This window comes from Octopus sinensis, linkage group LG11, assembly GCF_006345805.1.
Source record: "Octopus sinensis linkage group LG11, ASM634580v1, whole genome shotgun sequence".
In the NCBI taxonomy this organism is placed as follows: Eukaryota; Metazoa; Mollusca; class Cephalopoda; order Octopoda; family Octopodidae; genus Octopus; species Octopus sinensis.
Genome location: NC_043007.1, coordinates 16,202,901 through 16,217,900, shown reverse-complemented (window position 1 = coordinate 16,217,900; position 15,000 = coordinate 16,202,901). Strand labels below are relative to the sequence as shown.

General features: G+C 37.1%; 1 protein-coding gene across 2 annotated transcripts in view; it reads right to left on the bottom strand.

The window, feature by feature from the left end:
- LOC115217542 (cytochrome P450 2B2-like) overlaps positions 1–6,355 on the bottom strand; it is a 25,611-nt gene extending 19,256 nt beyond the window's left edge. The window contains exon 1 of one of the 2 annotated variants that reach the window (XM_036507112.1): positions 5,866–6,355. In XM_036507112.1, the coding sequence (XP_036363005.1) occupies positions 5,866–6,232 (367 nt within the window). In that variant the 5' untranslated portion in view covers positions 6,233–6,355. The remainder of the gene's footprint in view (positions 1–5,865) is intronic. The other variant, XM_029787269.2, reaches the window with a different exon arrangement.
- Between the last annotated feature and the right edge of the window lie 8,645 nt (positions 6,356–15,000).

Here is a 15,000-nt window from a genome sequence, read left to right as displayed (position 1 = left end):
GTATATATGTATGTATATATATGTATATGTATGGGGGTATATATGTATATATGTGTATATTTTGCATTTTATATCCATATGTGTATGCATGTTATACATATGTATGTGTGTATATATACATTTGTGTATGTATATATATATATATATATATATATATATATATAATATATATATATGTGTGTGTGTGTTGTATGTATATATTTGTGTATGTATGTATATGTATATATATATATATATATATATGATATATATATATTGATATATATTTTTACTATTATTTTTCATATACCTATGTGAGTATTTTTTTCCTGTACATACATCAATATATTTCTTGTGTGTAGTTCGTATGTATGTTGACAATAAATTTTACAATAATCCATAAATTCAAAATAAGAGGTCGTGAATAAAAAGGAAAGAATAAACAAGTAAAAGTGAACAGAAAAGTATATAAGATAACCTATCTTTGTGTCTTCAGAGTCGTATATCTGTTGAAAGATAGTGTCTGCACTAAAGTCTTTTGGGTCGCTGTGACGGTACAACTTACCTGTTTAGTAACATCACACTGCTGTCTGTAGCCAAGAATTGTTGGAGATTTACGGCACCGATTAATTTAGTAACGGGCTGCTAGTGAAAATATTAACTATGTTTACCCATTTTGCCTTTCATCCTTTCGGGGGTCGATAAAAGAACTACAAATTGAACACTGGCGTCGATGTAATCGACTTACCCTCCTCCCACAAAGTGCTGGCCTTGTGCCAAAATTTGAAACCATTATTATTATTATTATTATTATTATTATTATTATTATTATTATTATTATTATTATTATCGTTACCGCGTCGAGCAAAATGCTTAGCGGAATTTCGTCTGTCTTGACGTTCTGAGTTCAAATTCCGCCAAGGTCAACCTTGCCTTTCATTCTTTCGGGGCCGATAAATTAAATGCCAGTGAAAGACTGCGGTCGATGTAATTGACTTGTCCTCTTCCCCAAAATTCAGGCCCTGTGCCTATATTATTATTATTATTAATATTATTGGGATAAAATATACGAAGCCCAGTATACCCACCATGACTACCCGCCTGATAAGGGTACACCAGGCACATGCATCACAAACATATGTGCGCGACATGGGGATCTCATATCAAGATAGTCAGCGCATGATCTTGCAGGTGGGTCCCATCCCGCTCAAAAGGTCCTTGAAGAAAGGTTGTTTGAGGATGTTGAACGAAATACCCATGTTTCCAAAGAGGAATTATCCAAACCCCAAAGAATTCCTCTCAACACACAGTAGTATGGTGCTCCCCCACTACTTCTACAGCTATCATCATCATCGACATAATTATCATAATAATAACAATAATAATATTAATAATAATAATAATAATAACAATAATAATAATAATAATAATAAATTATTTTATATTGTTATTATTATATATTATTATTATTATTATTATTATTATTATTATTATTATTATTATTATTATTATTATTATTCAGTGAGAGAGTTGTGCATGCCATCAATGTGACTACTCGTCTGATAAGGGTAAACTAGGCACATGCATCACAATCATATGTGCGCGACATAGTAATCTCATATCAAGATAAACAGCACATGACCTTGCAGGTGAGGCCCAGCCCAGTCAGATTTTCTTCTGGTCGAGTAGTAACCCATCCCACTTTTTTCTATACTTCTCATATTAATCTTTTCATCATTTGAGACTGTATGGTCAATCATCTGACACTTTCTTATCTACTACTACTACTACTACTAACTACTACTACTAAATTACTTAACTACCCACCAACCCACCACCACCACCACCACCACACACCAAATCAGGCCTTCTAGCTTCTATTACTCTGTCAGTCTGAGTGTTAAAGTCCCAAAACATCTTATATTTCTTACTTTCTAGTACTTTACTAGGTTCGTGTTCCTACCATTTATCACTTATGTTCAAATCCTGGCTTTCTACATAGTTCCCAGTGGATTACTCTCCCTAGGTTGTCATGTCTTTTTTTGTATTCTTCTATGCTGGCATCCTAAATTTACTTACTATACGAGTAACGCTTTCCTCTTTGGATTTGCATATCCTACTCTGGGAACCTACTTGGTTTTGTCTATCTTGGCTTTTATCCAATTAGTCCTTAATTCTTGGTACTGTGCAGCTACTAAAAGACTTTCTGTCTCCCTCTTCAGCTTTCCTTTCTGCAGCCATAACCATGTCTCACTGCTACTATTTGCTGAAATTAGATAATTTCTGTTCTTTTTTCTGGTTTTTAAGTTCGTTTGGGTTTTTGGTTTCCCTATGTCTTGCAGCTTTTAATAAACTTTTTCCACTATTACCTACATAGAAATATATATCTACTCTAGCTAACTCTACGTAATCTTCTACTGATATTAGTCCTCTTCTACCTTCCTTTCTACGTAGGTGTAATCTTGCTACTCCTATCTCTGGGTGGAGTCCACCATTCATATTGAATTTCTATCCTAGTCCTTCTGTCTAACTTTGCTTATTCAGTTTTTGTCCAATTTACAAAGGCTGCTGAGTATCCAAGTAATGATACTGCCCAAGTATTTACAGCCTTCACTAGATTCAGACCATTTAGCTTTGACTTCTTTAGCTTCCTCACCCTTCTAATGTCCTCCTTCTCAATTTTCGTTTTCATTTCTAAAGTTAGTACTCTGTCAGATTCTAATACATCTAGATGCTTAGAACTCTCTCCTCCTTTCAATGATTTTAATATCTGGCCATCCTGTAATTGGATGCCTTCGCCGTTGACTACCTGTCCCCTTCTCATTTATCTATGCCAAACTAAAATGCTTCAGATCCTCCATGTAGAGCAAATGGTTAATTTTTCCACTACTATTTCTGAACTGATACCCTGCTTTTGTCATCCTTAATACAAAACTGAGGGGTGGGGATCAAACGTAAGACAAATATTATAGAGGAACACATAATAGATCATGTGTTCCTCTAGGCTTCTTCCTACAACATTTCTGTTCTTCTGGCAGTAAATTCTGGTTGTCAATGCTTTCTATAAGTATTCCTGTTAACTGTTTTCGGACTAATGCTAAGCAAGTGAGTGGGCAATAGTTGCTAACTGCATTGCCCTTGCTTATCTTTCATGATAAGTATTTTCGTCCTTTTAGTCATCCAATCTGATATTATTTCTCCATTAAGGTAATCCTGAAATTATTCCCTCAGCCGCCCATAAAAACTATTGAATTTCTTCAGTCAGTACCAAATCATTCTTTGACTAAGTATCTTTTCTCGAGGGAAGATTTGCATCTTGTGTTTCGTAACTTGTTTAGTTTTCAGGCTCCTCTTCTACCCAGATCTTGTTTTAAAGTCTTCACTTTATTTTGTAGTCTCCTTTTCCACATTTGCACTTTTTAAATTTTTCTCCGTGAGATCACTGATCTTCTGTGGACTACTACCCCTCCTACATAAACCAGTAAATTAACGTACTTCTCAAGATTTTTACTCAATGTCCCCAGGGCTCAGACAACTATTGGTACTATTACGACTTTTTTCAGTGACCACAACTGCTTAGCCTCCCAAGCTAACCAGTCATATCTGTCGACTTTTCTTTCTTCCTGACCGCATACCTGGTTGTCAGCTTTATCTTCAACAGTCCTATGAAATTGTCCTTGCATTATTGTCTTTATCAATCTATTTTCAGTGTCATTCGTTTCCAATTTCTTGTATAGTGCTTTAGCTTTGCAAACTTTCATCCTACACAAGACTGACCTCCTTACTTCTAATAAATAATAACAGTTCTGTGACATTTTTTACATCCCATGCTATGTTGTTTTCTTCTGCTCTAATGCTGTATTCGCATCCAATAAGTCCTCTTCCCCCTCTTTTTCTTTGTACATACAGTCTGTCTGTGTTACTTTTTGGGTGGAGTAACCCATATCTAGTTAACATCTTCCTTGTCTTTCTGTCTAGGATGTTTAGTTCGTCTACTGTCCATACTATTACCCCTGCTCCATATCTAAGGAGTGAAGCCGCCCAGGTGTTGATAGCCTCAATCTTATTCCGTCCGTTTAATTTCGACTTAAGGATCAGTCTCAGTCTGCGCAAGTATTCCACCTTAAATTTTTCTGCCATTTCTTTCTCCATCAATTTAGCCATTTCCAATATCCCAAAGAACTTATAGCCCGTCTCTTCTATTTGCTTCATAACCTCCCCTGATGGTATCGCTAGCCCGTCCATACATTTCATTTTACCTCTCTTCAAGACTAGCACACCACAATTTTCTTCTTCTTCTTCTTCTTGTTCCTCCTCAACACAGCGTAGGTAAAAATGCACCACAACGAAATCAGACAGGTAATACTTTCCTTAAGATGTGCGCTGAGCCCAATAAGGCTGCTTTTTGCAAGACATCAATCTTGCATGCGATTTCCAGTTGCCTTCAGAAGACTTGAAGTTTCAATAGGATTGAGCCCAATGCTCCAATCATCACTGCTGGTATCATTTTACATTATCCTCTCGCATTCCATACAGTTTGCCATTTCCACTTCAATTCGGAGTATTTGATGATTTTTTTCAACCTTTTTATTCACATCATTCATGTAATTTGGCATGGCTGCATCAATGATCTGACAGTATTTGTCTCTCTTATTCAATATGACAATATCCAGCTGACGGTGTTCGATTACACGATCCGTCTGAAAACCATAGTCCCAGAATATCATTAATATTCCAGAGGACGAATTAGTATAGACCACTGTATAAGGAGTGGAAGGAGAACGCTTGCCAAGTATTTGATAAGTAGTGACGAAGACCAGCTGCAATATGCCGCGAAAGATATAGGTGTCTTTGCAAATGAAGTGATGGGCAAGGAAGAGTTTAACCAAAGAGATGAGGAGAAGAGAAATGAAGACCTTCTTGAAATGAGAATGTGCGGACAGTTTGAAAGGAATACACAGGGCGTTAAGGATAATACTGCATCGTGTAGACATGGCTTGAGCGAGGTGGTTTGAAGCGTACCACCGGAAGCTGGATCATTCCTGCCCAAGACCAGGCTCTCGCTACCAATTCAGTGAAGTATAAATCTATAAAATTTTTGAGTAAGTGGATGAGAAAGCCTTACACAAAAAGAATGCAAGCGCCGCCACGACATTTATTATCCTTAACGTCCTGTGTATTCCGTTCAAACTGTCCATGCATTTTCATTTCAAGGTTTTTTATTTTCTCGTCTTTGAATTTCAAGCAATTCATTATCTAGTTCGTTAATTTTCCCTGCATGTGCACCCACCACAGTATCAGGGTTCATTCTATAACGTTCCTGTTCCTCATCTTTGACCGCCCCATCACCATTTCCCTGTTCCTCCTGTCTACTCTTTTCTCCGCTTTCAACTCCTACCTCTCTGTTTTCAACTCCGACCATCCTTTGTACCAATCCTCAGAGTCTCTCAGACTCTCACTAATCCGAGATATTCCAACTCCAGTTAAGTAACCCATCCTCCTAATCTCTCTCACTTGGTTCATTAGTTATTTGCTACTCCTATAAGGGTGGAAGCTATGCAGAAGCGATTGAGAGTGGGCACTGCTCCGGCCCATTACGTTCTGAATTCAAATTTTGATTTAAAATCGCGAAAGGAGTAAGTCGATTAAATTGACACCGGTGTTCAACTGGTAGTTATTTTATGGAACCCGAAAGAATGAAAGGAAAATCGGCCCCAGCGGCTTTTGAAATCAAAGTTCAAATATTGGCGTGTCAATTGGTGCCGCAGAATGGTTGCAATCCAAGACATATGTATATCTATTTGTCTGTTTGTCTGTCTATCTGTCTGTCTGTCTACATACATATGAGCACATGAATATATTAATTAAAGTAAATTAATGACTTACCTTTGTTTCGGAATACTTTATCTAAAGCATAGAGTGAACTCCTTCCATTCAGATGTTGTCCTTTTTTTACTAGTCCTTCCAAAATCGTTTCAGTTTTACATACAAACACGTAGTTATATGGACCAATTTTGAGTTTAAAAATATCGCCATATTGTTTTTTTAGCTCTTTCAACATTGAATAAAAATCGGTAATGGAAAGAACCTGAAGTAGATTTCCAATTATTGGAAGAGCTCTAGGACCCGGTGGTAAATTGTAGTTAGATTTTGGTGGTGTCATAAACCATCGTATAATCAGTAAAATGACTAATCCAAATAACAAACTTTGGACACTAACATTCTCTGTAAAAAGTAATGATGAAAAATCCATAGTAGCGGTTATTGTTGCAATAATGTTGTCTTAAGTACAACTGATTATGTTTTTCTCAACCAAGGTTTCTTAAACAAATGCCGTTAAACTCCAGAATGTAATTTTATACGTCTATTAAATAGGTTATCTTTAGTAATGCATATATTATGTAATAGCTGTACCCAACCCGATAATAACCTTAAGTTAACTAACGCTTACGTTTGCATTACTGATAACAGCACATTATATGTATTTAGTTACATCGCTATAAAAAGATTGTATTGAATCCAAAACAATATTTTGTAACTTATTTGTTTTATTCGTCGATTTACAACAAAAGCTGCCTAATTTTCGAAGTAGAATCCATTGTGTTGCAGCGTCTGAAGCCACTTTTCTGTCAGTTCTTCGATCGCACGCTGATACCAGTTCTTGTCCTTCGAGGTGAAGAACTTCACTGGGGCTTCCACCTCCTCTCTGTTGATGAAGCATCGCAAGCGCAGGAAGTAGGACCATGTATCAGACCAATAATAATCCGAGGGAGCTGAGTCCAGACTATACACTGGGCGTGGCACCAGTTCGATTCCCTCAAATTCCTGGAGTTTATTCTCGGTCGTTCGAGCGGTATGGGCTCTTGCTGGCAGAAACGTTAGCACGCCGGGCGAAATGCGTAGCTGTATTTCGTCTGCCGTTACGTTCTGAGTTCAAATTCCGCCGAGGTCGACTTTGCCTTTCATCCTTTCGTGGTCGATAAATTAAGTACCAGCTACGCACTGGGGTCGATGTAATTGATTTAATTCGCTTGTCTGTCCTTGTTTGTCCCCTCTGTGTTTAGTCCCTTGTGGGTAGTAAAGAAATAGGTATGAACTCTTGCGTTGTTTTACGGCAGATAAAATCGCTTTCTGTTAACCAATGCCAGGTATTTTTGCGGTACAATGGCATACACCTGTTCAAATTGTTCGGAGTACAGGTTGGCATCGATGGTTCGATAGTGTGGAACGAACACGCAGTGAATTATTCCCTCATAATTACACAAAACACTTGGCGACAGTTTCCAGAAACTAGCCCTTGCTTTACTACTGCCTGTGCACGTTAGGATGGTGGGAAAATATCTCCCTTGGGTTATTACTTGTTCCGATCTATGGATCACTTCCTGCGCTCGCGATGGAAGTTTCTGTGAAGGAGTTCTTTGCCTTGGCGGACAAGAACTACTATCAACCTGGGATCAAAGAAATGGCAGAAAGGTGACTCCAGACGGTGCAACACGATGGCAAAATATTGCAAAACTTTTGACTCAACACAATATTATCTCCATATTTCTCGTCTTGGAACTAGACAAAAATAAAACAAGATTATTATTGCCGGAGCTATACAACAACACTAGTAGATTAGTAGATTTGGTAGATCTAGTATCTAACCACGTATCGTGATAGAATATACTTTGATCCTCGTATTTTCAATGCGTCCGTATTAACCGCTTTGAATGAATCACTTCTTATTTGGTAACTGTGTACATGTTCTATTGGAACAGTATTATACAATGGTCAACTTTTATGGACGTCTATGTGATTAAAGTCGCTCGAATGTTTAAAATACTTTACAGGTTCGACATGTTAAATTAGAAAAATGAGAGTGAATGGCAGTAAATACAGGTACGTATCATTTACCAGGTTGAGCCAAAAGTTATTTTTTCGCATTTTAATTGATGATTTTTGGTTATTTGTACATCATTTGTACAAATAGCCAACAATCTATTTCTTTACTACCCAGAAGGGGCTAAACACAGAGGGGACAAACAAGGACAGACAAACGGATTAAGTAGATTACCCCGATACCAAGTTGAGTCAAAACCTTTTTTTCCGCATTTTCACTGATGGTTTTTGGTTATTTGTACATTATTTGTACAAATAGCCAAATTTAGTGTCAAAAGAACTCAATGATGTGGAAATCCCAGGAAATGGCACAAAAGTGGTTCAGATGTGTCAAGGTAACTGTCATCAGCCTCGAAGACAAACCAAGGTCAGGGAGACATTCTGTTGCGAAAGATGAGGCCTTGCTTGAAAAGTTTGAACAATGGCCTAGCACAAGTATTCGTACATTGTCGGCAGAACTTGGTCCTTCAAAACATAATCAATCGTTGTTTCCGTAAGCTCGGCTTTGGGAACAAACATTGTCAACAAAATACTCATAAACTAGCCAACGACCAGGGCTCAGCGGCCGGAAAATCCTCGTGATGCCCGTTTTTGTTTCCGAATTGTAACTGGGGAAGAAAATGGATGTTTCCATAATACCAATAAGGAAAATAAGTGACTTGGTTCTGTCCAGACTTCAAAACCTGTTGTCAAACAAGGGTCGTTTGAACAAAAGGTCATGTTGTGTGTCTGTGGGAAGTTGGAGGTGTTGTTGCACTTCGAGCGTGTCCCAGATGGTCATACTGTAAACATTAACCTTTATGCATAACAACTTCAGCGAGTATATAATACTTTGAGAGCCTGCAATTCGATATTGGTCAATCGAAGACGTGCATTCCTGCAGTATGACAATGCCCCTGCGCATCCTACCAATATGACAAGCGCAAACTTGAGAAAGTTGAGGGGTTGGAAATGCTGCATCACCCTATCTACAGTCCAGACCTTGCACCTTCAGATTACCCCTTTTCCGAGTCATGACTCATTTCTTGCATAGATGGTGGTTCAACAATGTGGATGAGGTTGGAAACGGGTGTAGGGAGTTTTTAGCCTCTAAACTAGTCAAATGGTATAAGCCTCATTCTCGGGTAATGACGGATAGTACGTCCCATATTAAGTTCAACATCACTGACGACTATCAGCTGTCGGTTTATTATCTTACTTTCTCAATATCACATGCAACGTAGGAACGAGCTAAATTTGACCTGATAGTACGATCTGTCTGAAGGTAACACTGACTAATCACTGACTCTCATTATTAGATAGAACGTTGGACGAAAATTGTATAAAACATCTTTTTCTCTTGGCTTTATTGAGAAAATTCTATAGTTTGTAAGATATTTGTTGTTTTTTTTCTTCAATTTCTGCAATTTCAGCCAATCAATGACGTCTATTGAGGTGAAAACATTCTGTGCCGTGTGAATATGCCTTTCGTTTAAGAAACAGATTGGGTTCATTTACATTTCTGAAGAAAAAAGATACCCTTCCCCCCACCCCTAACCCTAACTAACCCTAACCCTAAAACAGATTGAAATGCAATAGATCGATACTAGGGTCATAATTATGGGTGACAATTTCATATGACACCGCTAGAAAAACTGCCGTTCAAACCGAAAAGAACCATATCATGCAGTGAGTAAAAATAAAACCTTAGGTCGATAAAACTGAAAAAAATATTTAAAACGAACACGCATAGATAGGAAAGAATTGAATACTTTCCTTGCCTAAGAATTGCTGTTTTCTTCTTGTGTAATACTTTTTCAGTATCTCCTGTTGGAACAGTTTTAATATCCACCACTAATAGTATTTTATTTATGCTCTATAGAGATATTTGATGAAATACCTAAAACAATTAAGAAAATCTAAAAATTCTGTTTTTCAATTCCGTGCATCGTAAAGGGAAGTGTTTTCATAAATGTGGAGTTAAACCACTTCCCGTAGTTAACGGAAATAAAATTCTGAGCAGATATACCCGTTTTCTACGTTCAATGGGTTAAATAAGCACCATAGTCTGGCACCGAATATATTTGGATTGTCTTCTGAATCTGCTAGAATTCTAGATATGGAAAATTTCATATCCATGGGCTGCAAAGTTGATTATTCAGATCTCAGTGTCATGTTTTTCTACTTACAGGAGAATTCAATGGCAGGAATCTAAGAAACGGAAAGAAATTTTCTGGTACAACTGCACTGACATTTTTGAAGAAACTTTTGAAATTTTTAATGAATTCCTCAGTCTCAGGTTCACCAGATCTGATCCTTCAAGAAAACATAAAAAGATATATATATATATAATATATATATATATATATATATATATATATATATACACATGTATATATATATAGTAAATATAAGTGGAGGTTCCATATACGACAAACCCTGCGATTCACATACGCAAAATCGGAGTAGTAAATAAACGAAAACAATCTCTTACCGTTAATGATGAACATGTTTCTAGATCGTAGGTTAGAAATTGCCTAATTTCTTTCGTCAACACCATATTCGATAGATTTATCAAATGCCACCAGCCTCCACCTCTGACCAGGCGACATCAGATAGTGGGGAAGTGTGCAGATGTTAAAACTAAGTAAATGACTGGGACCGTAAATTTTCCTCCAAAATTCTGCTATGCGCGCCACCTGGGTGATCGCAAGAAATCCACATGGTAATATAATAAAAAGGGTAAATAATTTCTCGTGGTTTTATACAACCAACAAATATTTACCGGTAAATTTCGGTATGTAAATATGACTTTTAGCGTCAGGAACCTCTGTAGAGTTCAGTATATATAGTAAATATAATTAAAAGGGCAGGCAACAGGGCAGGCAACACTTCCCCACTATCTGATGTCGCCTGGTCAGAGGTGGAGGCTGGTGGCATTTGATAAATCTATCGAATATGGTGTTGACGAAAGAAATTAGACAATTTCTAGCCTACGATCTAGAAACATGTTCATCATTAACGGTAAGAGATTGTTTTCGTTTATTTACTACTCCGATTGCGTATGTGAATCGCAGGGTTTGTCGTATATGGAACTTCCACTAATAGAAAATGGAAATAAACAGTCTTTGACTGCCATTTCTAATTCCTTCGGTATGCAGCGGAGCAACCTGTTGCCTGCCCTTTTAATTATATTATATATAAAGTTCAGCAAAATTTAGATTCAAATGAATATGGTACTTAAGCTAGATGCACCAGAATTTTGTATGGTGTTATCCATATAAATCTATGGGGTGATTATAATCAAAATAAGCAACAAGAATATTTTCGGTAATTTGGTACGATCGTTTCACGCTACATTATTTTATTAAACATTGTAATTATTACAACAGTTTTAAAATGTTGAGCAATCATCAGCCATTTATAGAGGTTTTCCATCAATACATATACTTATTGATGGAAAACCTCTATAAATGGCCGATGATTGCTGAACATTTTAAAACTGTTGTAATAATTACAATGTTTAATAAAACGATGTAACGTGAAACGATCGTACCAAATTACCTAAGATATTCTTGTTGCTTATTTTGATTATATATGTTTGTATCTGTATGAATGCATGTATATGTGTATGTGTATGTGTATGTATGTATATGTGTGTATGTATGTATGCATGTATGTATATATGAATGTATGTATGTATGTATATATGTATGTATGTATGTATGTATGTATGTATGTATGTATGTATGTATACACACACACACACACACACACACACACATATATATATATATATATATATATATATATATATATGTAACAAAAGTGAGCTGAGAGAAATGTGAGAATGATCAGCGGCGTGAATATGAAGAACATAGATAAATAGTCATATCGCTTGCCACACATCCATAACTTATTAAAATTATCTTAACGTCTAGATTAAAACCTGCTCCATATCTTTATTTTCTTGAGATTAGAGGAAAGTCGCGAACAAGTATCTGTATCGAAAGGAGTAACTTGCATGCTAATTATCATGACTTATGTCCATCAGTCAGGACACACAGATATATCACAAAAGGAGATGAGCGCTTTTTGGGGGCTGAGGTAATTAGCAAATTTAAGTAAAATTGAGCTGAGAGAAATAACTCAGGCTGACTGGTTGCCTGTATATGAAAAAAGACAATATAGACATACAACCTTCTCGATATATCAAAATGAGATTCATCTCTAGAGAACGTGTTACAATACCAAATGATAATGGAGAAAAGTTCTATTTGTAAAGGACAGATAACTTCAAGGATATATGCATAAGTGTGTGTGTTAAGTTAATTATTTGGCTCAAAAAGCGAAAAGCAAGGCCATGTAGGGGGACATGGAGTTATGTACAGGGAGGGTGTTCATGCAAAGAGTTCAGGCCATTTCTGGTCAAGAGAGACTTTGAACCGAGCGGTCGTCGGCATCTTCACTATCTCATCCGGCAGCTTATTCCACGGATCCGCAACCCGGACGGAGAAAGCCCCTCTCCTTCGATTGAGATGAAATCGTCGCAGATCGAGCTTTTCGGAATAATCCCGCAGCCGACACTTTGGAGCAGGAGTGAAGAACATCTCTTTCGAGAGGTTACACTTTCCACTTATGATGTTGTGAGCGAGAATGAAATCACCACGGCATCGTCGTTTTTCTAGAGAATAAAGGTCGAGCGTCTTCAGCCTTTCTTCATAAGACAAATGCTTGAGACCAAGAACCATGCGGGTAGACAGCTTCTGGACTCTTTCGAGATGATGTATGTCTTTGAGGAGATAAGGAGAAGAGGCTTGAATCCCATACTCCAATATGGGTCCCACGGAATGTACAAGCACAGAAACAATTATACACACACGTACTTATGGGTTTCAAATTTTGGCACAAAGCCAGAAAATTCAGGTGACGGGATAAGTTGACTACATTGACACTGTACTCAACTCATACTTATTTTATCGACTCCAAAAGGACGAAAATCAAAGGCGACATCGGCGGAATTTGAATTCAGAACGTGTTACCAATTCGGCCAGCTCGCCACCTCTGCACTCACCAATGAACATATCGCTTTTCTGCTAAAGGCACAAGGCCTGAAATTTATAGGGAGGGGACTAGTCGATTACATCAACCTCAGTGTTTCACTGATACTTAATTTATCGACCCCAAAAGAATGAAAGCAAAGTCGACCTCGGCGGAATTTGAACTCAGAACGTAGCGGCAGACGAGATACCTATTTCTTAACTACCCACAAGGGGCTAAACACAGAGAGGACAAACAGGGACATACAAACAGATTAAGTCGATTACATCGACCCCAGTGCATAACTGGTACTTATTTAATCGACCCCGAAAGGATGAAAGGCAAAGTCGACCTCGGCGGAATTTGAACTCAGAACGTAAAGACAGAGCCGCTACGAAATACCTATTTCTTTAGTACCCACAAGGGGCTAAACACAGAAGGGACAAACAAGGACAGACAAAGGGATTAAGTCGATTATATCGACCCCAGTGAATAATTGGTACGTATTTATTGACCCCGAAAGGATGAAAGGCAAAGTCGACCTCGGCGGAATTTGAACTCAGAACGTAGCGGACCATATATATATATATATATATATATTATATATATATATATATATATATATATATATTGCTTGATGTGTACTGTTACTCACCTTTCACCAAACATGACATTGTATATAATACTCAAAGAGTAGAATGACATCAGGTTACCCAAGGAGAACGGTTTACCATTGTAAGATTGAAAAAACTTCGCCCAATTTCTGGGTTTCTAAATATACCTTTTCTTCTGTATTTCTTTTACCCTTTACTAAATCCCTAAGTGCTGACATAGAAAACTTTTTCGTGTATTTCCATTTTTTTCCAACATTAAACGTGATGCCTGAAACAATGAAGGAAAAATCAAACATTTCGGAATATATTTTGCTTTTAAATATTTAAAACTCTAAATAGTTGAGAGACTGATGAAGTATTGAGATATTAAATATAAAGAGATTAAATTTTTTTTCTTGTTACGCAGAAAAGTCCTCCTGTATAGAATAAAAATATTTACGTGTGACATTCATGAGTTTTAGCGATGCAGTATCTGTTTCTTTATTACCCACAAGGGGCTAAACATAGAGGGGACAAACAAGGACAGACAAACGGATTAAGTCGATTACATCGACCCCCAGTGCATAACTGGTACTTAATTTATCGACCCCGAAAGGATGAAAGGCAAAACCGACCTCGGCGGAATTTGATAGCGATGCAGTATCACGACTTCAAAGTGTTTAGATTTTGAAACAGGGAATATACATCAGCATTTCGCTTATAATTATATAAAGCAGAATTTTAACATCAGGTTGTATAAGATATATATAAATATATATATTCCTTTACTTTTAATCATTTGCTTGTTTCAGTCATTTGACTGTGACCATGCTGGAGCACCACCTTTAGTCGAACAAATCGACCTGAGGACTTATTCTTTGTAGGCATAGTACTTATTCTACCGGTCTCGTTTGCCGAACTGTTAAGTTACGGGGGATATGAACTGACCAATATCTATGTTGTTGATTGATCCCCTGTGTTCCTGCTCGGCGTGTTGGTACAGAATCGATGAGCTCTTTCCTTCCTTAAGTTCTCTCCAATGTTCATTTACCCGCTCTCCTATGTATCAAATATTACAGGCATTCCCCCCCACACACACACTTACACACTAACTTAACATGGACGCACATAGAGATGTACGCATGCGCAAATGAAGACACATACAATAGAAATACAAAATGGCAGACGGTTAGTAAGGAGAGACACAAATAAGAAAGAAGAAAACAAAGGACCACTGATGCGGTCACAGGAGTGTGACGAAAGAACTCTGGCCGAAATAAGATCAAGATTAATGTAAAAAATAAATAACACTGAAGCAAAGTAACACCAAATATATAGGGCGTATGTTTTTATTGGCTAAACTGGCAAAATGACCATTCCGAAATACAACAATGTCTGTTTCAACACACGACTTCACATAAAAAATCTTGCACAACAAATATATATGTATATATATATATATATAAAATAGTAAAAAGTGAAAAAACTACAGAAGGCTTGTTTATATATATGTACATATATGTACATA